Source organism: Plodia interpunctella, chromosome 14, assembly GCF_027563975.2.
Source record: "Plodia interpunctella isolate USDA-ARS_2022_Savannah chromosome 14, ilPloInte3.2, whole genome shotgun sequence".
Taxonomy (NCBI): Eukaryota; Metazoa; Arthropoda; class Insecta; order Lepidoptera; family Pyralidae; genus Plodia; species Plodia interpunctella.
The window spans coordinates 5,910,511-5,933,252 of record NC_071307.1 but is presented as its reverse complement, the minus strand read 5'-3'; the positions used below and the strand labels follow the sequence as shown (position 1 = coordinate 5,933,252).

General features: G+C 31.9%; 1 protein-coding gene across 6 annotated transcripts in view; it reads left to right on the top strand.

The window, feature by feature from the left end:
- The window catches only part of for (foraging), a 99,556-nt gene extending 77,479 nt beyond the window's left edge, over positions 1 to 22,077 (top strand). For all 6 annotated transcript variants that reach the window (XM_053755120.1, XM_053755121.2, XM_053755122.2 and 3 more), the window contains 9 exons: positions 4,797 to 5,016; positions 10,524 to 10,665; positions 14,869 to 14,963; positions 15,250 to 15,396; positions 16,517 to 16,836; positions 17,041 to 17,128; positions 17,485 to 17,669; positions 18,281 to 18,497; positions 19,145 to 22,077. In XM_053755120.1, the coding sequence (XP_053611095.1) occupies positions 4,797 to 5,016; positions 10,524 to 10,665; positions 14,869 to 14,963; positions 15,250 to 15,396; positions 16,517 to 16,836; positions 17,041 to 17,128; positions 17,485 to 17,669; positions 18,281 to 18,497; positions 19,145 to 19,310 (1,580 nt within the window). In that variant the 3' untranslated portion in view covers positions 19,311 to 22,077. The remainder of the gene's footprint in view (positions 1 to 4,796; positions 5,017 to 10,523; positions 10,666 to 14,868; positions 14,964 to 15,249; positions 15,397 to 16,516; positions 16,837 to 17,040; positions 17,129 to 17,484; positions 17,670 to 18,280; positions 18,498 to 19,144) is intronic.
- The last annotated feature ends 665 nt before the right edge of the window (positions 22,078 to 22,742 follow it).

Sequence of the window (22,742 nt, the reverse complement as noted above, 5' to 3'; positions counted from 1 at the left end):
ATGGTAGGAAATAATAGTATAACATAAATTATTTTTAAGCCCTTAAAAATAAATGTACCTAATTAAATTACAACCAAATAACTTATTTTAACAAAATATATGCGTAAGAAGTATTTCACAAGACCCATTTAGAACATGATGGCAAGACATAGTCGCACACGTGTACTCTTTGGGCTCCTAGCAAGTTGCCAAATGCTCCGAGACTGGCATATCAATTATACTCCGCCAAGTATTGTCCTAGTTTTAATTAAATTGTTTGTGACCAATCTCTTGCGTATTTATGTCTACGTTATGATTGTCAACTTGCTAATTGGCTATAAATACAGTTTAGGGTAATAATTTAAGGTAATGCACTAGTCGATAGCTTATGGAAGGTTAAACTAGAGCGAGAAGTCTAACTTTTGTATGAAAATTACAGTAAAAATGTAAAAGATCCGAAGTTGCTCTCATCTTCACATTTCATTCATGCTAGAAAAGAGCTGACGATTTCCAAACGACTGAATACACATTTCCTCATTTGACTGAATTCACATAAATAAAAAAAAACTAGATCAAAATCGGTTCAGTCATTTTGCTGCCAACATGTTAAATTTATAACTCCTTTGTCGTCGGGGGTTAAAAATATAGGTTAATCATGATATTTTTTACAAATGACTTTATTGTCAAGGTGTGTATTTAAAATCAATCAATTGTATTTGCGTTTTACAATGGAAAATATGAGATAAATGGAGTATACTACTTAAGTACAGTTCAAATTCTTTTCGATTAGATATCTGGCCTATATATATCAATTTAATGTTTTATTTATTTATTGTTCCTATTAATTTCCAACTTAAGAATATTTGTATTGTATTGCATACGATATTGTCATGTTACGGCTCTTGAAGATAAAACGACATCATGTATTATATCAGAGGTGGGTAAAGCAAAAAAACGATTTAAATGTTGATATCATCGCACCAAAAAGTACATAATCTAATCTTAAAACTTTTTGATAGCTTGTGTCGCAATCTCAACTCTTTTAGTTACTAAAAAAAGGAAAATAAGATTTGGACCAGTCGAGTAAAAAAAAAAAACAAAAAAAAACAGCCATTTACCTGAGTTTTAATCAACACTACTTTAAATTAAGGTTGAGCACAAAATTTTTGAAATGCTAGAGGCTATTTCTGTGGCCAGAGGTAATGTTCGGATGTGACTTAATGCAATTTCCTTTCTTGCGACATCTAGTTAAGGTTTTTACCGTTGCATTATGTGAATGTTCTTATGAACTACTAATTTGAACGCTGTATGATTTGTGCCAATTTGTTTTTAGCTTTACTATACTCATACATAAATATACCTACACAATTTCAATATTGGTTGATTGGAGACCCTGTGATGTGATTTTATCAATCTGGACAAAATGTGTTGACTAAAGACTTTGTAAACCAACTAAAGGCAAGTGATGTAGGAAGGAACATAGATTTTTTTATTAGACGTAAATATTCTATTGATAATATTTCGCTAATCAAATTTCACTTATTTATACGCCTAGATTACATTGGTTATACTACACTGCCATTTCGTTTGGCAATGGCAACCGTAACCCGGACACAAATACTTTCCATTCCAAATAGGGCATCTAATAATATTTCGTTGTGTCCTAGATCGACCACAGGCGCTTAAGAACGTATTCATCAAGCTCTGCATTTATTTGCATACATTATTCGTGTTATATAAATACAACATGTGTAATACAATAGATTTTATCATTTTAAAAAAATTTAATATTTGGCAAGAAATACATATTGTCTAAATTGGTATAAAATGAGCAAAAAATTAATGCGTCACAAGATTGTTGTCACAGAATGACATCTCTATGCGAAATATATAATAACATTGCATACATTGATTTAAATTTAGTTTGAAGAAACAGTAAACGGATACAAAGCGGAAGAGTTTAGTTTGTCAGCGTTACGAAATCGCCTCGAATCGAAGACTATAATTTCAAATACATTATCCACTTGATAGAACATTTACGTCAGTTGCAATCAATATTACTACATCACAGGGAACCCAATTATTATATAATAAAAGACATATAATACTCACGTGTTAAAATAATACACGATTTGAACTTTCACCCACGAAATTGCGAGAGCTATACGCAACTTTGTTAGTCCAATGTTTACAACATCGACATTGTCTGACTTCGAGGAATTATTCACATTTATAAATAAGGAGATCATTTGATCTACACTTTCCCACAAGAAAGTCAATCAGGAAAAATAGATGAAGTTGACTTCGGGATAACAATTACTTAAATATTATACCTTAAAGGTTAAGATGTAATATTTTCATATCTATTTAAATTTGCAATACATTTTATTTAAATTAAAGTTTATAGGGATTGAACACAAATTAGACTAGAATCTAGTAAAAATAAAAAAGTATAGTTCGCATAAAATAAATAAGTACAGTTAGCCGCATGTCAAGTCGTTTTCTTAATAAGCTGAATAATTTTCCACTCACCACAGATCAGGTTAAAATTGAGGGGCATCACTTTATCACAAGATCTTATAAGACTAAAATATATTGTTAGTTTTTATATTTGGTCTAAAATACACAAAAATTAAATGTATTAAACTAAATATGACTTTCATTTCTTTTACTATCCATTGCCTTGTGGGTGGTGGACTTTAAATACAAATAGAACACGCTCTTAGGCAATTCCAAAGTGATCAATGTTTGAATTGTCAGAGTAATGTTTAAATTCTTCCGTTTGATGCCACAAATATTTAACAACAGTATTATCGATATCATAAACCTTACTGTAACAATTATTAGTCAAGTCAGGAGTAAATTTCACAAGTAAACAATTATTTTTTTCTCCTATTCCACACCGAACTATGCCTGCTGAAAATGATTTAAGCTGCTGGTAAAATTTTTTTTAGATCAGCTGAAAAACTAAACAAAAATAAAACAAAGTGTGTATTACAAGATATAACATATCCCTGATCCAAGCGAACAACATAGAATAATGACAATGGCAATAACCAAACATAGTACCAAACAAAGATACAATACTTCTCACGCTCGCGACGTTCTTCCCACGAGCCAACCTTCAAACCAACGTCATCTGTCTGATCCGTTTTGATAATTATTATTAGTGACTTCAACTGTTGGAACTCTATTCATTTAACGACTGATTTTTGTATGATTTTGATACAGGAAGCAAAACGACGGTAAAATTTACTGTTGTATCTATGATTCTGTTGTTGTCCAGTTAATCTAATTTTAAACCATAAATTAACTAAACCCCAAGGTATAAACAATGATTTTCCATATTATTGAGTCTTAATTGTCTTCTAGCGTGAGATTATTAATATATACTTAATAGATATTTGTTAAGTATTACATTGAAAAAGTAAGATTTACTATAAAGAACTAACTAAACGAGGTATAACTCCAATAAGAATTCACGTAATTTTTGCTACACATAATGATACATCAATGTCCGGCAAAGGCATGACATTCACAACCTTGAATTTTGTATCAATGATAATAGTATTTGCCTCAAACATTGGTTTTTTTCCGTAGCGTTCTAAATTTATTTCTTGACAGGTTTGTTGAATTTGGATTGGAATGTTTGGCCTTCGAAGTATGAAATCGTCCATGAAATCAATTGTATTAACAAACGCTACCTTTTCTGCATACGTTTTAATGGCGGAAATATCTATGAGATAAGGATTTCCATTATGTGTTCTATACCAAAAAAATATACTAATGCACATACACATAGATCAATCAGCTGGAATATTGCGTCGAGGTGAAACATATTTTGTATTCATATATTCTCATCTTAGGATGGAAAGACAGAATAAATAAAGATACATAATAACAACGATACTGAAATAGTAACATTTGTTTTTGCTTTTTTGATTTCTTTGATAGGTTCCATTATTGATATTGGTCTCCTGAGAAAATTTTCTATCCATAACATCACCATTTATAAAATTAGTTGGATATATTTGGATGTAATAAACCATTTACTTTTAAATATATTCTTGCTTCAATAATAATTTAACATAACCTTAAGAATAAATACAAATTCAGATTTAAAGCATACCGTAAATTGACGCTATTGTTACTGTAATGATTACATAAGATATGTATATCATTGTTATTCAAAATAAATAATTCACGAACTTCACGCTTTTTTCACGGAGATTGTGCGGCAATTACATCTTGTTCAAAACTATTAAGTATCTTTATATAACTTTGCTTTCTTATTTTATCAAATGTCGAAACAGGATATTTCTATATTTAGGTATATTCACAGGATATTTCTATATCGGTAAGGGTATTTGTTATAACAACTAACTAACAACAAAACTAACTAACTAACAACAAAATATGACAACAATTAAAATATTAAAAATTTATATTTAATTTCATTGTTCAGCAATACACTCTGGTCTGGAAGTGTAAGAACAACAAAGTACGTCTTTATAAATTGTTATGCGCTTGTATGAGTTGAGATAATTTTAAATGATCTCCAAGGAATCTTATGCACATGCAGTTATACGTCGTTGGGTGAAGTCTAGAACAAGGATTATATTTATTTGAATGTATTAGCCGAAATCCATCTTCATAAGGCTTGTGAAGTGATAATATTGGTTAATAGTCAAAATAATTGTAAGCTGTCTCTGTGGTAATTTGTAATTACTCACATTTCGTATAGGTAATTTATTTTATCCACTAATATTTAAAGACACCATTGACAACTTCAATAACAATGTTAATTTCATTCACAGAGGGCCGAGTGGAAGTCTCGAGGGAGAACAAGTACCTCAGCACGATGGCGCCAGGCAAGGTGTTCGGCGAGCTGGCCATCCTCTACAACTGCAAGAGGACGGCCACGATTAAGGCCGCCACCGACTGCCGCCTTTGGGCCATCGAACGCCAATGCTTCCAAACCATCATGATGAGGACCGGTCTCATCAGACAGGCGGAGTACACCGACTTCCTCAAGAGGTGAGTCTAATTCTACATATTTTACAGCTGCAAAAGGGCAACCACCATCATAGCCGCCATCGACTGCCGTATTAGGTCTATTGAATACCAATACTTCCATACCATCACCATGAGGACCAGCCTTATCAGATAGAACAAATATACCGACTTTTTAAAGAGGCGAGTCTAATCTGATATATACAGATGAATGTAAAAGTTTAAAATGATGACTCTATACAAGCTATGTATCTCCAGTTAATGTCTAGTAACATAATAAGAATCTAACAACACTCAATTTTAAATAGGTACAGGAAATATTATTTGTAGACTTAAATACAGGACTTAGTTTACATTAAAAAATTGGGGTAACTCAATTTCTTATCGTTCAAAAGCTGTAAGTCCACGAGGTTATCGATAAGCCATGTACTTTGTAAGTCTCCTCGATTTCACAATATACATAATGTTGCTCGCTAGAAAGTCCAGTGAATTATTTAGAGATCATCTAGATAAATCTTCTTGAGCTAATGGATATTAAATTGCTATGTCATCAAAATCCAATGTTTCAAATATTATTTCCCAATTGTATACATCAGCATTTTTAACTTTTTCATGTCATTGACTTCTAATATTGTCTTATTTTTATACAAATATGTTATTCATTATTCTCTTTGTCTTTTTCTAGTTTTACTCAATGAAATTGAACAATATATTGATCGTAAAAAGAGCATATGTCTAAAAAACCTTCGTTTGCGGTGTAAATATAGAAAATACGGATAGGTTATTTCAGTACCCTTCCAATTAGACGACTTGTTTACAATAATGAGTTCGATAACCTCGTCACAATTTCTAAACTTGCCTTCTAAAACATATGTTCACATACATGGTCAGTCAATTACTAAGACGATTACAATTGTGACTATTTCAATAGTTTGTTTTGGAGATCCATTAGTAGACATAATGATGTATTTGAGTGTCTTTGAAATGTGTTATTTTGTTCATTCTGATGTTATCTGCATCATCGATTTAAGCCTTCATTTAATCCATTCTTGTTATAAGTATTAACAATATTTTATGGTTCTGAGAAATAGCTGCATATATTTAGACATTGATCTTTTTTTATTAAACTTTGCCTCTGTTGTAGTAGTGCTATGTAATCGTGGAAAATTTGTTTTCCAAATATGCCAATTTACTTATTATGGCCTTAAAAGACTAAAATGTTTATGACAACGCATTTAATTATCGTCTGTGTCTGATTTGTTTCATTGTAAAATAAACATTGATATTTTTTATTAAATTTTGCCTCTGCTGTAGAAGTCCTATATAAACGTGGAATTTTTGTTTTCCAAATATGCCATTTTACTTATTATCGTTCTAAACAACTGAAATGTTTATGAAAACGTGTTTTATTATCATCTATGTCTGATTTGTTTCATCGTAAAATCAGCTTAATTATCTATAATGACTAGCAATTAAACTAGTAGCATTTATGTTGGCTCCTCAAGGTTTAAGGAAGTTTTAGGAAAACTTTCAAACTGAATTCCGACCAAATGCTTACAACTATAATGAATTCATCTTCAACAATATTTTTCTAAAGAAAAACAAAACAATTTTATAACATCTTATGCCTTACACCATTTTGTTACTTATTTTCATTTCGAGAAACAATTTTCTGTGATGCAAATGCTCGATTTTAGTAATAAATTATGTTACCCAAACATAGTGCGTCTAATAAACTCTCTACATCATATTCCTGGAGAGTTACTAATGACAGGGAAGTTCATTGACCCTCCAGACACTTATGCAGATAGAATGAATGTACAATATCCCATTCTTCTGCTTTCGTCGGCTGCAACATTTGCATTGCATATATGGGTTTAAGTGCTTATTAAAGGGCATTGTCAGTAAGCTTCATACATAACTATAGCTTTCCAGTTCCATCCAAAGCTTTTAAGCTGACAATATGAAAATTATGAATCAAAATTAAAAACTGTTTTGAGCAACAAAAAAATTTACATTTAAAATTACTCACACTTTGAAATCCTTAAATAAAATCTTGTCTCAAACAAAATGTATGCAGCAACATCAGTGATTAGCATTTTAAGATGACAAAGGGCAACCGAAGATTCATAGTAACATATACTGAGCATACCTTAACACGATACCCTTGGCATATGCAACCTGTGTAGAATTACCGAGACATTATTCACTGAGCGCGATTCTAATGTTGCTAAAGGAGCTCTTTGTAAAGTAACGTTGTTATATCGGCAAGTGCAATAACTAGGGCCAATGAAAATTTGCGGTCTGCATCGTGTTTGGCAAAGTCAGAAAAATCTAAAATTGGAAATAACTATTTAATTTTCCACCCAACCCACAGTAAAGATTCTTGAAGAATCTTGATCTTTCTTCTTGTCTATTACCAAATCTGCCTGCCATACACTTCCTTCACTTTTAGAACTTTTTTGATATCTTTTTTCTTTCCATCCATCCACTTTAATATTTGAAGCATTAGCTTTCTTTTGTTATAACGATATTATTAAAGCGTTGGTTGATGTTGGTTGTTGTTATGGAGGATTGAATGATTAACAAATGAATTGGCGCTCGTTTTTCTGTATTAAACTGAGACAAAGGCTTTGTTGACGAAATTGTCACTGCGCTGCGTTGCACGCGTGCGCACTTTGCGAAACCACGCCTGACATTTTGCGTCCTTTCACTTTTATTAAAGTTCCTGTGGCTTAGTTTTGAAAACTGATTTTAAAATCGGGTTATTTACCACTTGTAAAATGTCTCGTAAATTGTCATCAATGGTCTACAATAATTTATTTCATTGTCTATCTCTATAATTACATTCGCCATAATATACAATAGTTATATTTTTAACTACAGAATATTATTTATTTTATTAGATACATCTGGATCAAAATTGATACTTCATTGTAAATACATAAAAATGTTACAATAATCTAGTTATAGCTGCATATTTGAATGATCTCACTATTGTATTTATATTAAGAGAAGAAAAGAAATTCTTATTATTATATAAGAGCTTGTCTGCTCCAAGTTTGAATGGACTTGTTATGATCTTTTGTGTGTCAGATTGTCCATTGAAAAGCCAAGCCAATAGTCAGTTGATTCATATCTTTGGTATTTTCAAGTCTTTCATATATAAAAAAAGTATTGTATATAAATGATACCGGCAAATTCGTAACAGAATGGATAGTTAATAATAGAGAGTCCAGTTAAGAAAAAGCTGCAGGTCTTGCCCAGCTATACAAGTAAATATACTTAAAATATTCATCAATTTAGTCAAGGACGTAGTAAAATCTGCTGCAGTATAAATAGGTACTGCATTAATTATTAATTTTCCTCTATAGTTTAGACATGTAATAAGAAATGGTTAGCACCTCGACATACTTTAGCGTAGTACTTTATTATCCATTAGTATCGTCATTACACGACACACCAAACTAATAAATAAATAAAAATGCAATGATTTACAAGGAAACGTTTCGTGCTCGGACGGACAGATAATACTTTCGAAATAATACTACTTAGATTCAAAATCGTTATTGTGTATAAATACATTTTGTTATCATAATAATTATTAGCGTTTTTATATCAAGCTACAAAAAGTAATTGCCATTTTTTTTTGTTTCTAATTTATTTTATTTTGTCAAAATGTTCTATCATTACTGCCGCCATACTGCAACTTGATACGTAGTATCTAAGGTTTTATTTACTACTATTTGGACTAAAACATAAGCATAGAGGCTTATAAAGAATTTATCCCGTTAAATACTGTTCGAGTATTATATGTAGGTGTATAAGGACTGGACACTAATAGTGATGAATATTGCGCAAACGCTGAAGCCGTGCTACTGAGTGATGACACAATTCTTCCGTTCACTAGATAGTCATCCAATCACAAGGTGGTTTTCCATAGCTAGCTAACTTGGTGATAGCGTATCGACAAAATTTTAATGGAAAATTAACCGCCTCTATCGAATATAAAAAATAAATTTCGACGTTGTCGATAATATTCGTGCTAGCCCACTATGTATACTTTTGTTAACGGAAGCATGATTGGATTTTACGGTTAATACACGAAATTTCAAAATCTGATTAGCTTTTATGGTACATTAGAAAGTAATCAAAGAGTTGATATAAACACTAAATTGAATTGATTATTCACCTTTTGCTTTACATAATACAACATTGGTTTTTAATTACGAATATTAAAGTTATTAGGAAATTATGATTTAAAACGAATGTTTTTACAAAATCGATTATACAGTCGATTATAAATAAAATGCATTGTCCACACATAACTATTTTATATGTCACAATAAGGTTTGTCTGCCTGGCCGCAAAAAAATATATAAAAATGTGTAAAATAAAAACGAAAGAGTTTAGTAATGTACCTAATTAAGTAATTAGATTGCATTAAAACCATTTATGTAACAGTAAATATCTAGTGTAACGATTACAGAAATTACATTTGGGTCAAGAAGAGTAGTTGCGACCGTGAAAAATGTAATGCTTAGTGTAATTTTCATTCCCATATAGTGTGACGCACAGTTATAATGTGGATACTGTTTTGATGACTGTTGTCTTAGTTATTATTGTATTTGTTCATTTATAATACTAGTACAACAAACACAAATATTTTATAGAGGCAAAAAAAAAAAAACAATTACATTCTGTGAACAAACCCATTAGGTATTCTAACTAGGATATTTAACATTGGGTTCACGCTTGGCAAAATTGGTAGTCTTCTGGCGCACAAAATATAAAACAAAACATTTCTGTGGCTTTGCTCTCGTAAAATTCTCTAGGAACTTTTGCTGCTTGGAGAAAATGTACCATATGTCCTTTTCCGTACTCTTATATATTGCAAAATTACAAGCAAATTGGGTGAGTAAATACAGCGTGAAGAGGTATCAAACAAACATATTATGAACACACAAATTTTTGCATCGGTACTATTAATTGGGTTTGGCATTCCAAAGTCTTATCCATTTCTGTCATTAACCATCGTTAATGACAGAAATGGACAAGTCTTTGGAAAAAATGTCAAAAAAGAAATGTATAAAAATATAAAACCTTTCTTTCTTATGGCTTTATTTGTTTTGATTAAAGTGTATTTGCAATTAGTATGACGTAATTATTCAAAGTAAATATTTTGAAAACTTATTTGATACTAGCATTTGGTTGATTTATTGTCTTACTATCATTATATATAATTGATTAAATTAACTTGTTTAAAATTAGATTATTGTATTTAGTAATGAGTATGGAACATTAATAAGTACTTAGATGTATTATGATTTACTCAAGCCATTAATTTGTGCACTGATAAAAATGAAGAGTTTAAACAAAGAGACATATTTTACTGTGTGACATATTTTACTTTTTAGGTGGAAGAGATGCTTTTAGCATTAAGTTCGTCATTTGTTTATTCGTATTTACTTGAAACAATAAAGTTTACTGAATAAAAACGTTTAATGAGAAACTTTTCTTTTTGTTGACAGTGTCCCGATCTTTAAAGACTTGCCAGAAGACACCCTCATCAAGATTTCTGATGTTCTAGAAGAGACTCACTACCAGACGGGTGACTACATCATCAGGCAAGGCGCCCGAGGTGACACTTTCTTCATCATTTCTAAAGGAGAGGTGAGTGTTTAATTCCGAGATGTACTATTAAATGAGTAACAGTTTTTGTATATTACATTTGTAACCGCGTCTTCGAAAACGACTAAAGATTTCGTTGAAAATTGAGGATATTTTTCTAGTTCAAGCATCTGTTTACTGGGCCACAAAATTGATCTAGATAAATCTCATGTCTGGAAAAATGTATTTTTTCCATATTTTCATGGATTTCAACCAAGTGGAGATTGACCGCCCAGGTACTTCTTCAATAAAATGCTTTATATTCTCATCCTGAGATGAATCGCAATAACCATTAATAAATGAAAACCAGCAATTTATATCATCATCATAATATTATAGCATAATAACATTATAATCTTATTTTCAATTCGTTTCTTTCCACGGCTGAGACTAGACTTCTGTACACAATCATTTTGTTCTGTGCTTCTATAGCTACTTACTTGTTATGTTGAATAGTTTCATTGTCAAAAATAATAGGTATTTATCATTACATATAATTCTGCAATGCTATTTGATTTAAAGATTGCATACATTCATATGGCTTAATCAACGTTAAATTTGTAAAGAACCTTGCCAAGTAGTAAAACCTTAATGCGTATGTTAATTGCTCATTAAGAACTGGCCTTATGTTTTTACCATTAGAAACTATAAACTCTAAATTACTACTACTAGCGTAGGTCAGATGAGTTTCTTTATTGGGTAAGTAACTATGTTTGTGAAATTAACATTATTTGGTTCAGTTATAAACATTACTGACCTCTGCTTCTTGGTAAGTTCTTACAATATTTGTTCTTAGTTTATCTTTAATATTCCAGGCTTAGTTTGATAACAGTGTTTGTACACACTGTAAATCACGCCGTAATATTTTGCAAGTTACCTTTATAAACCAGTTCGTAACAATCATGTTCTTTGCACAGTGCCTTTTTGAATTTAAAAGTCGTTAAAGGATGCCCTGATTATTTTCATACAATTTCCACAAATTCTTACGACTTGTCAAATTGTTTATAATACTGTTAAATAGAAATTTATGTGTGAAGAACCGAAGATCTCAAATGCGAGAGTCAACATTTTCAATTTCATTCTGGTGATCTATGACGATGGTGACTAAATACTATGTATATCGTTCTGCGTGACTTGTGTCAAAAACCTGCTTTCTGTCTTGATACCTTAATAGTAGCAAAATCTTGCTGAAACCATAAATTTATTTCGCAATGATGACATAACAATTAAATTCAAAGAAACTGACAAAGAAAGTTTATTTTACATTCATTCGTTATAAATACCTACATAATTCACTTTCTAAATTAATTTGAAGGAGATTTGTATTAATATATTTCAAAAACTTGATGATTTGTGTTCAAATGGCTCTGTTATATCGCTCGTGACACACGTCCACTTTGTAAGAAGTTCACCTTGGCATTTAAGTTGCTTATATTTCTGCAAAGCGTGATTGTAACTAACCGATACTTAGGTGTAAGAGTAATTGCAAATGTTGAATCAACATACGTAACGAACAAAATTATTACTTGAGCAATTCTATATTATAACTTTCTAGCGTTAATTTGTATGATGGCGTAGGTTCCTAGGCAATCATAGATCGATGTCTGTGTTAGATTGTAGAAAAACATATTGGAATAGAGCAACTGTTTTGTGAGTGATTGGTCGTTTTAAAGGCTAGTGAGGCCAAAAGCCTCGCTATTGTTGCTGCAAGGTCAGCGTACTGCGAGAGAGGGACGTATGGTATTTTGGGGCCGGATTTTTGTACGCCTTTGTGGGAAATATTCTCTATCTGCTCGAGAAGTCTGAAGAATTCCCAGCGTGTACGAGAACTTTGGCAATTCAAAACGGTACATGAATACTGCCAGTGCTTTAGCTTTCTCAGATAAAATATCTCTACTGATTGAAACTTGTGTTGCTATATCTAACGTCGTCAGAGAAATTATGGATGCAAATGAGGATGTTTAGAGAATGTTTTGCTACTTAACGTTAGTTATCTAACCATAATAATGGGTCTAATTGCGTTCATCTATCAATTTTGAAAATGATAAAATTTTAAAAACATAATTATCATAAATTATATCTACGTCTAGTATCTAGTTCAGTTTTGTCTTTAGCAACGATTTCACTAAGTTCGTGTTTTGTTCATTGTTTTTTTTTTATGAAACGATGATAATATAAATGACAGCAAACTTATAATAATAGAACAATGTCTTTACCAGAACTTAACCAGTGGTGACTCAACGATTTCATCAGAAGGCCGAGTTAGCAAGAAATTTGATATAACGAAATTTTTAATCTTTGTTCAGAAAAAGGAGTTCTCATTAATTTTAGAGCCTTATTTCATGACTGACGCTGTGAGATATCGTTACATAAGTTATTTTTCTTCACGTTTTTAACTACTAAAAATTAAACAAGAAACTTTCGATTCGTAACGAGAGAAAGTACAAAAATCATTGCGGAGTTTAATTTGAAATTATCTGCGTCAGACCACATAATTGAATGCCATGATTAAGGAATTTGTGAAGATAGAAAAGGTTTGTGGTAATCTCTTCAAACACTCCGTCAAGCGTGAACGTCGTCCCCATTTTGTCTTTTTGAGATTGGCCGGTTTGTTTGGCCGTCGGCGGCGGCGTTGCTTCAAGCCGTGTTATCTCACTCGTTTCCGTTGTTATCACATCAATGTTTTACTTTCATTGGGTATTATTTAATGAAACTAGTGTCAAACTGGTTTTGGGGACCGTTTGGTGTATATTTTTTGATTATTATTCCCATGTTGTGTGCTACTGGAGAGAAAAAGCATTCCTTTTATTTTTCTACCCATCTGTGTCGAGCGCAAAGTCTGGGTCTATTATTTTCTTTTGTTGATGTTGTTCTCCGCTATTTTTCCTTGGCCTAAATTGTTTAAGTTAATACGAAAAATATTCATGAATTTTTAGACATCACAAAAAGTAGCACAGTAATACATAGGTACTAGTAAAAGTTAATATTTAGTTATTTTCTGAAAATATTCAATAAATATTGAATATTTTAAACTTTGGAACTAAAGTCACGTACTATGCAAGTTTGATCTCTAATTGTACATTTTATAGACCTGTAATGAGCTAGAGCCTGTTCTGACTACTGGTCAACCAAGCAATATGTGGTTTGCCTAGTTTTCTCACTGATGTCTATAATTTAAATTCTAAAATTACTTGGTGTCACTCAAGTGCACGACAGAAAATGTTGTCAATGCCAATCTATAATTTCAAAAATGTCGTATTAATATTGATCGAAGAATTAAAATTAAAAATTCTTTTGAATGGGGCTGCGTTGCGAATGAGCTGGCACATTTTTCGCTTTTATCTATTTCTAAATCATGCTTGTATAAAACATACTTATACATATAAATATTTATGTCGAATTTGGCTATCATGAAAAAAATTAAGACAGCTTTATGTACGTTTATATTGAAATTAACGATTTCTCGAGGAACAGCTGAGTTAACATTTTTTTTTTAATTTGGTTCTCAATCTACGTTAATGAACTATTATCAGATAGTCGCTATAATCCACAACAGAGGCTGTTTAGTGGTAAAACCTCTGTTATGAGGTATGTGAAATATTAATAGTTGTGCGTTCCTGGCACTGTAACATATTTATCTAGTTTCACATTGCACATACCGTATTGCGTGCAAATGAATGAATTAATTTTATACTTGAATTACTTAGTTAACTACTTTCTACTCTAGTAATGCTAGCAAATAACTCATTTGTCTTCTCATGCATGTAATTCTGTGCAATAACCTTAGTAGATAAGGGTGTAATGTTGTCGGTATTTGAGTCAAGTACAAAACCTTGAGATTTAGTCGCAAAGCAGACAACGAAGATTCATTTAATAATATAGATTAGACACAATGTCATCACATAAGATAAATAGTTGGAGATCTGACGAAACCAATGAAAATTTCGCAAAATGAGCACATCATCATCATCAATTAGCGTCCCGGCTTCGCTTACTTTTGGGTAAAACCATAATAAGCCTTAAGGAACTCAGGAATCAAACTATTTATTGGAGATAATCGTATAAAAATACGCCCTATAGTTTTTAAGTTTATCGCGTTCATATAGACAGACACGATACGAGCTTCTTTTTACAATACGTCCGGATGACATATATTAATATATCATTGCAAACAATCTAATAGGGATCTGATTTCGTCTATTTCAGGTAAAAGTAACACAGAAGCCGCCAAACAGTAATGATGAGAAATTCATAAGAACGCTCACGAAAGGAGATTTCTTCGGCGAGAAAGCATTGCAAGGGTGAGTTCATTCTAAAAAAGTATTTATAATCTAATCTTTAGCAAGGATTAAGTACTTGAATTTTCTACTAATTTTATTTAATTTAAATTACTCTAAAAATATATTTACAATATAAGGTATATCTATTGATTTAGACAAATCTCTACTTTAATTTGCTCTAATCTATTTATGTTTTAGAACATTTAGCGTTAGTAATCATGCTGTCAAAATATTTTCGAATACGCTTACGCCATAATGTTATCATATGACATAAACATGACAACAATCGTTTGTTTCTGTTTTCCAGAGATGATCTCCGAACAGCAAACATCATCTGTGATTCCCCAGAAGGCTGCACGTGTCTCGTGATTGACCGGGAGACCTTCAATCAGCTGATATCTACCCTTGATGAGATCCGAACCAAGTACAAGGATGAAGGCGAGAGTAGACAGAGGTAAGAGATATCAACTCGTTAAAAAAGTTAGCATCAGAATGCATACAAAATTATACTCAATTAGTAACGTAACTTAAATTACTATAAAATGATGCGATGAAAATCATTTTAAGAATTACATATTACAAAATAGACTCGTCAACAACCCGTTGAATTCTAAAGACAAGACTAAAAAGTTTCGAGTGACTTTGTCGAAAATTCAAAAAGAAATAAGTATATATGATAACTTTATGAATATTGCATCACTAACGAATATAATTGTGTATATCAAATATTCTAATATTATTAACAAGAATATTTGTATGTAGTTAATAGATAAAGTATTGTTCAGGTGATGTATCTTTGTTCTTTTGTACTAACTTCGAATAGCTCCGGAACAAAGGCAAATAATTACACACTGAGGATTTTGGTAAAAAGTCAACATGCAAGTGATAATCAATGCTAATTATACTCTATATCGTATTTTGATGCCTTTTTGTGTGAAGTAAAAGTGGAACATTGACTAATACTTCCAAAATGATAATGAAAACAATGGCATCCAAAAACGATACGCCATTGCTATTGTTGTACTTCTAATCTCAGTTCGACTTGAACAATGGTCAATTTCTAGTACTTACATTGTTATTAACGAAATCCCGATTTCACTAATACGTCTTACTGTAATCCATTTTGTTTCTTTTATTGCCACCAATTACGAGGATTATGGTAAGTGTAGATGAATTCTTTGAATGTTCCCTCACTTTCTTGAGAAATCTGCTGTCAATGTCATATAGTATAATAGTTCTGTTATAAGTGGTTATTAACTTTCCTTTTTGGAACAGAAAATATAAATTAACAAGACAAGTTGTTTTATGAAAAAACTATTTTCCCGCGTTTTTGTTGTACATTATCGCATACAATAGGTGCAATGTGACTAGACAATCGAACGAATAGTGTTGTTAATAGAGGAATTAGTAAAAACGATTTAATTAGAGCAACCACAAATATTTGTTACGACAGCTCATATATTAATTATAATTCTTGTTTTGCGATATCAATAATAATGTTTATAGATGTAAGTGTACCTTCGTCGTCATTTAAATTTAATGGGCTTAATAGTCATTTACGAATAAATTTTCAGATTAAACGAAGAATTTGCCAACCTCCGCCTCTCAGATTTGCGCATCATAGCAACGCTTGGTATCGGCGGCTTTGGCAGAGTGGAGCTGGTGCAAATCCAGGGAGACTCCAGCAGATCCTTCGCCCTGAAGCAAATGAAGAAAGCCCAGATCGTTGAGACCAGACAGCAACAGCACATCATGTCTGAGAAGGAAATCATGTCGGAGATGAACTGCGAATTCATAGTGAAGTTGTTCAAGACATTTAAAGATAGGAAATATTTGTATATGCTGATGGAAACTTGCCTTGGAGGAGAATTATGGACTATTTTGAGAGATAAAGGTGAGATACACTGGAAAATTACAAATATTTTTATCATAATAATGAAAATACAGTTAGGCTTAGTATATATTTACAATTTCCTGATATAAATCTGACTGAGTCGACACTCAAATATTTACATCCGTATCTGTTGATGCGATAACCTCAGTATACGGAAATGTGTTATTGCGTTGAATATTAACTGAGTTTTTTTTCATATTTCAGGTCAATTCGACGATGCCACAACTAGGTTCTACACAGCGTGTGTTGTAGAGGCCTTCCATTATTTACATTCTAGAAATATTATTTACAGGTAATTTTTTAAAATCCATATAACAATTGTTTAAAATTAAGTTAATCACTTTAAAAAAGGTAAATTGTGCATAGACTACAGTTACAAAAAAATTGGGTAATTTTGACAAAAAGTCAACATGAAATTAGTACCTATAACGATACATTTGCTAAAATTGCGTCACTATCGAATCGTAGTACAAGTAAATTGGATACGCAAAATTGATTTAATAATTTTGATCAAAGCATTGGTTATTAGTGTTATTTCTATGAATCTGTTACATACAGTTAGCAGACAAGAGCAATTTCAAAGCAATATCTTATACTTATTATAACTCTGTCACCAACCGGGGTAACCTCATATCTTGTAATTTATAGGGATCTCAAACCAGAGAATTTACTTTTGGACTCGAAAGGCTACGTAAAGCTTGTGGACTTCGGTTTCTCCAAGAAGCTGCAGGCCAGCCGCAAGACCTGGACGTTCTGCGGCACGCCGGAGTACGTCGCGCCGGAGGTCATCATGAACAGGGGTCATGACATCAGCGCCGACTATTGGTCCTTAGGTACATTTTCATTTATTTCATTCGTTTGAATTGTTACTATTTTAATTCCAGCATTTGACATTCTCTGTTGTTCTTAATACCTTTCGTCTTGTTCTTAAGTTTCTTTCTTGAGATCGTCATGAACAGGGGTCACGACATCAGCGCCGACTATTGGTTCTTAGGTACAATTTATTTCATTTGTTTAATAGAACTGTTACTGTTTTATTTATTGCATTTGATATTCTCTTTTTCTCATCTGAGCGTGTTTCTGGTTACTTCCTCTACCGCTAGGCAGTTCATACTGTTGTTCTTAATATCATTCATCTTGTTCGTAAGTTTCTTTCTCAAAACTCTTAAATATGTTTCTTACATTGTTAACGCTTGGCCGCGAACTATAAAATATAATAATAAGTATACAAAATCTTTGTTTCGGAGAAAATAAACGTAAGCTGAAGTCCTAAATTTGTTTCATCTCGTTATCTATTTAAATTTAGTTTAAATAGCATGTGTGCCACTTTCTTGAACAAACACACTTTTTAACGTTATATGTCGGATATGTTATGAAATATGTTGATAAACAGGCCCCAAGTAATACAAAATTTCCATAGACTACTAATAAAATGATATTCCAGGTGTACTCATGTTCGAGCTGCTGACTGGCTCGCCGCCGTTCACGGGCGCGGACCCCATGAAGATCTACAACAAGATCCTGAAGGGCATCGACGCGGTGGAGTTCCCGCGGTCCATCACGCGGAACGCCGCCAACCTCATCAAGAAGCTGTGCCGCGATAACCCGGCCGAGCGCCTCGGCTACCAGCGCGGCGGCATCACAGAGATACAGAAGCACAAGTGAGTTTGATTCTAATATAATAGCCGATCTGCTTGGTTCCTACAGTCGAATTTCGGACGTATCTACATAGGGCTGTAGTAGGGGTTGAGAGGGGCGAGGAGCAGAGCTTAGAGAGGCAGAGAAACAAACAAATAAGAATCAAAGCACACATTACAGAGGTAGGTGACTATGTTGCAGCAATATAAAAAAGCCTCAGTATACACACACATATCACCTAGAGGGGTGACACACTGGTTTGTGGACCAGGTAGAGTGATCTGTATTTTCATTCCTCGCTTCTCCTATACTGTGGCATTCCTCATGGTCATTATGCGGAACGAAACATACACAACGAATTTCTTGGCGACATTGCCATTCATTGCCTTCTTTGTTTCATACGCTATTGAGTATGAAACAAAGAAGGCAATGAATGGCACATCGTAGAAAATCTGCACTCTAGTTGATATTTCTTATATTGATAAGAAATATCAACTAGAATGCAGATTTTCTACGATGTTTTATTTCACTAAAAACAAGTGATAATCGATGAATACATGAGTGAGAGATACAAACTCGAGTAGGATTCGAACCTTAACCGCTGTATTTCCCCATTAACAATATCTATTTCTCTTGTTAGTTTTGATAAAATAAAATAATTTAAATTTCAGATGGTTCGACGGCTTCAACTGGGAGGGTCTGGCGCAGCGCACGCTGGAGCCGCCGATCACGCCGACCGTGCGCTCGGCCGTGGACACCCACAACTTCGACCAGTACCCGCCCGACGCGGACGAACCCCCGCCGGACGACCTTTCCGGCTGGGACGCTACGTTCTAAAATTAAAAATATTTCAAATATGGAACATTTTTTGTTTTTTACGATACGTTGTTTGGACACTTTGTTCTAAATTGAAATCTAATGATTTGAGTGGAACATTTTTACGACCGGTCATTCTGAATGCTTCTTTTTAATTTTCGAACAATGTTTCAATATTACAGATTCTGATTCGAATTCCCATGTGCTCACACATAACTCGTATTTTGGAATGCTTCGTTCTAAATTTAAATCATTGAATTAAACTAAAATGGAACTAACTGCTCATTCTAAACCACAGACCATTTAGGCTAAATGGTCTGTGTTCTAAACGCTTCCCTCTGACATTATCAATTTTCGAACAAGATTTGAGTTTGATTCGTATCAATAATAAGTTGATGTGCAACTTGACGGTTGTGATTCTCATCTTTTCAAATAATAGATAAGCTCTTCACTCCGATTACTCTGATTGGGTGTAGAGATATTACTTTCTTATTTTCGATAGTAGATGTATTAAAAACGTTTTTCTTACTTTACTTTCCGTTACATTCTTTTTTTTTCTTGTTTGTGACATTGCACGCAAAATAAGTAAATAAACTTTTTCATATTATAAATAGTACTAAATTTTACCTCAAAAGTCGTAAGAGGAATAGCGAAGCGAGACCGAACCGAAAGAAAATCATGTATCCAACTGATAGTGGCAAAGTCCGAATATTTTTTCTCACTCAAAACATATTTTTTAAAGTTTATTTAACAAACATCTGAATTATTATATTGATGTATGTTTTGGATGTGTGGGTGATTGTCATAGTGATAAGGTCGTATTTTTATGGCTATATTTAGTACACATGCTTATCTTGATATGAAATATTTCAAATATTTATGTGACATATTTGCCATATGGTGATTGCTGATTTAATATCGTAGCAAAGGTACCGAGACCTAAAATTGACAATAGTAAGAAATGAGTATTTCCAAAATATTTTATCTTTAAACAATATTAGTTCTGGGGACATTTTCTATGCATTTACTGGTTACGATTAAAACATCTAAAAACAAATTTTAATGTCAAATTTCGTAAATTCAGTATCTAGATTATTTTCATACGATGGCTTTTGAAAAAATTGTATATTTTTTCGTTTTATAATTACAGCAGTATGAAGTGTAACCTCGTGTGTGAGTGAGAAAGCAATACATCTGGACATATATTTGATTTTTATAAAATGTTAAGGTTACAAGAACTATAGGTGTTAAAAAGTGCCTAATAAAGTTAACTATTCGAATATAATGCTTGTAATGGCATTTTTATGAAAGTAGTATATAATATAATCGTGTAATATAAATTGATTTAGTAATTAACAGAGCAGATCTTAATACCATACATACCTATTTATTTTAATGGCTTGCCAACTATGTAATAATTCATGTTATTGACATAACTATGATGTTAATTTAGTTTAGATAATTAATATAAGTGATACATCGGTGTTCAGTAGAGTTTAAATCAAAAACATATTTTTTGGAGATTTAATATTTTATACCATTTATCGTAAATCATATTGATGTTTTTACCATTTTTGTATTTACTCACATATTACGCTACGGAATTTTCAGTATTCGACCAAATTCAAACAAGACGTACGAAAGGATTATCAAACATATGCCTAGAGCAAATAATTAAGAAAATATGAAAAAATAACACTAATTTGAAATGAAAAAAAAGTTCCAATAATAGTATTTAAAATGAGTAAAATATTCATCATCATCATCATTGAATTTTTTTTTCTCATTTTCTTTATTACGTGCTCTGGGGAGTAAACTGAATCGATATTACCAACATGTAACATAAATACCTATATTCTATTACTCAGTAAACATTTAATTTCCATAACAATTAGCATATTCATGAAAAAAATAAAATTTGATTAGATTTATAAAGGGAACAAATGCAATGTCTAATTAAAATAATGTTATTTTTAAGATGTACGCAAACCATGGTATTTCGTTAGTCCTTTACGGCCCATTTTAAACTGTAGCTATTTATTTAGAATGGTAATCAATATCCACGTTACCAATATAATTTAGCTAACACTCCTAAATCACCTTCATATCAACGAATCTTATTAAAATCTTGTAAATGAATCAGTTTTTACATAGGTAGGCATAATCAAACTCGTGCTATTCGTGTCAAAGACAAAGAAAACTGAAGACGACGGGCTACCGTAACCAGATGAGATAGAAGATTTTCATAAAACGTAAAAAGCAGAAGATTGGGTCTTGTAAAATCAATACGGTGACAGACAAAATACTGTCCCGTTTCTTTTCGTGATTTTTAATACGCATTTCTTTTTCTTGTATGAGTGAAGAGTATGACGAAGTCTATATTTTTCTCTGTCTATGATTCATGATATAAAAATATATTTAAAAACAAATTCATTGGAAATCTTGTAAAAATCTATAACAAATTAATTTTAGTCTGTCATGTGCTAAATTTCGAGTGGTTCTATATGGTAGCTATTTTCAACATGACATAATTTAAGAGTCAAATTGAATAAGATTTCGCTATAATTATTTGTAAATATCTAGAGAATTATTTTTTGAGTAACTTAATTTTTAAATTTGTATGAATTTTATTTGTATTGAAGGCAAAAATGTGTAAAGGAGTGAATGCAATATAAATATTATGTTTAGCTGTTAAATAGGGACAGTTATTTTTGTAACCATAGTTTTATGAAATGAATATTTTATTAATTGTGAAAAATGTAAAAATACATTATTTTTCAATAGCATACTTATCATTGTTATTTTTTAATCCTCGAATTATCAAGAGTACCCTCATCTATCAAGTTTTCCTAAGTGGTGTTTTCTGGACATCAGTGTAAAAAATTTGCCCTAATGAAATAAAATTATCTATAAGTTATATTGATTATTTCTCCTGGCGATAACCAACAAAAATAGAACTTGAAAAAAATTACGTATTTTTGTACGCGGACGTCAACTAAAACTTTCGTGTCATTTGTATGTATGTTATTGTATCTACGCAGCCACAATTCCATATACAAAATGTGTACGCAAACTCGCGTAGCACAGTCAGTCTACCGACCTACAACTTATCGGTATAGTTAAAAATATAAAACACGATACCTAATAAATGGAAATGTAATTTAGAAACAACATGGTCAATAAGAAAAGAACCAACAACCGTTCATAAATATTTAATTATAATTAATCATAATCATTATTATAAACATAATTAGTTAATTTTTTTATCAGTATTTAGTGCAAAACAAACAACTAGCGCAATCGCGATCTAGTCTACCTAGTCGTAATGAGATGTAGTCATAAATTAGTTTGATATAAATTGTGTTATGGCACCTAGTGATATTATTTATCGTATACCGCAACGCAATTAATACCGAATCTGACAAAGTTTGACAAACTGTGTCGAGACGACAG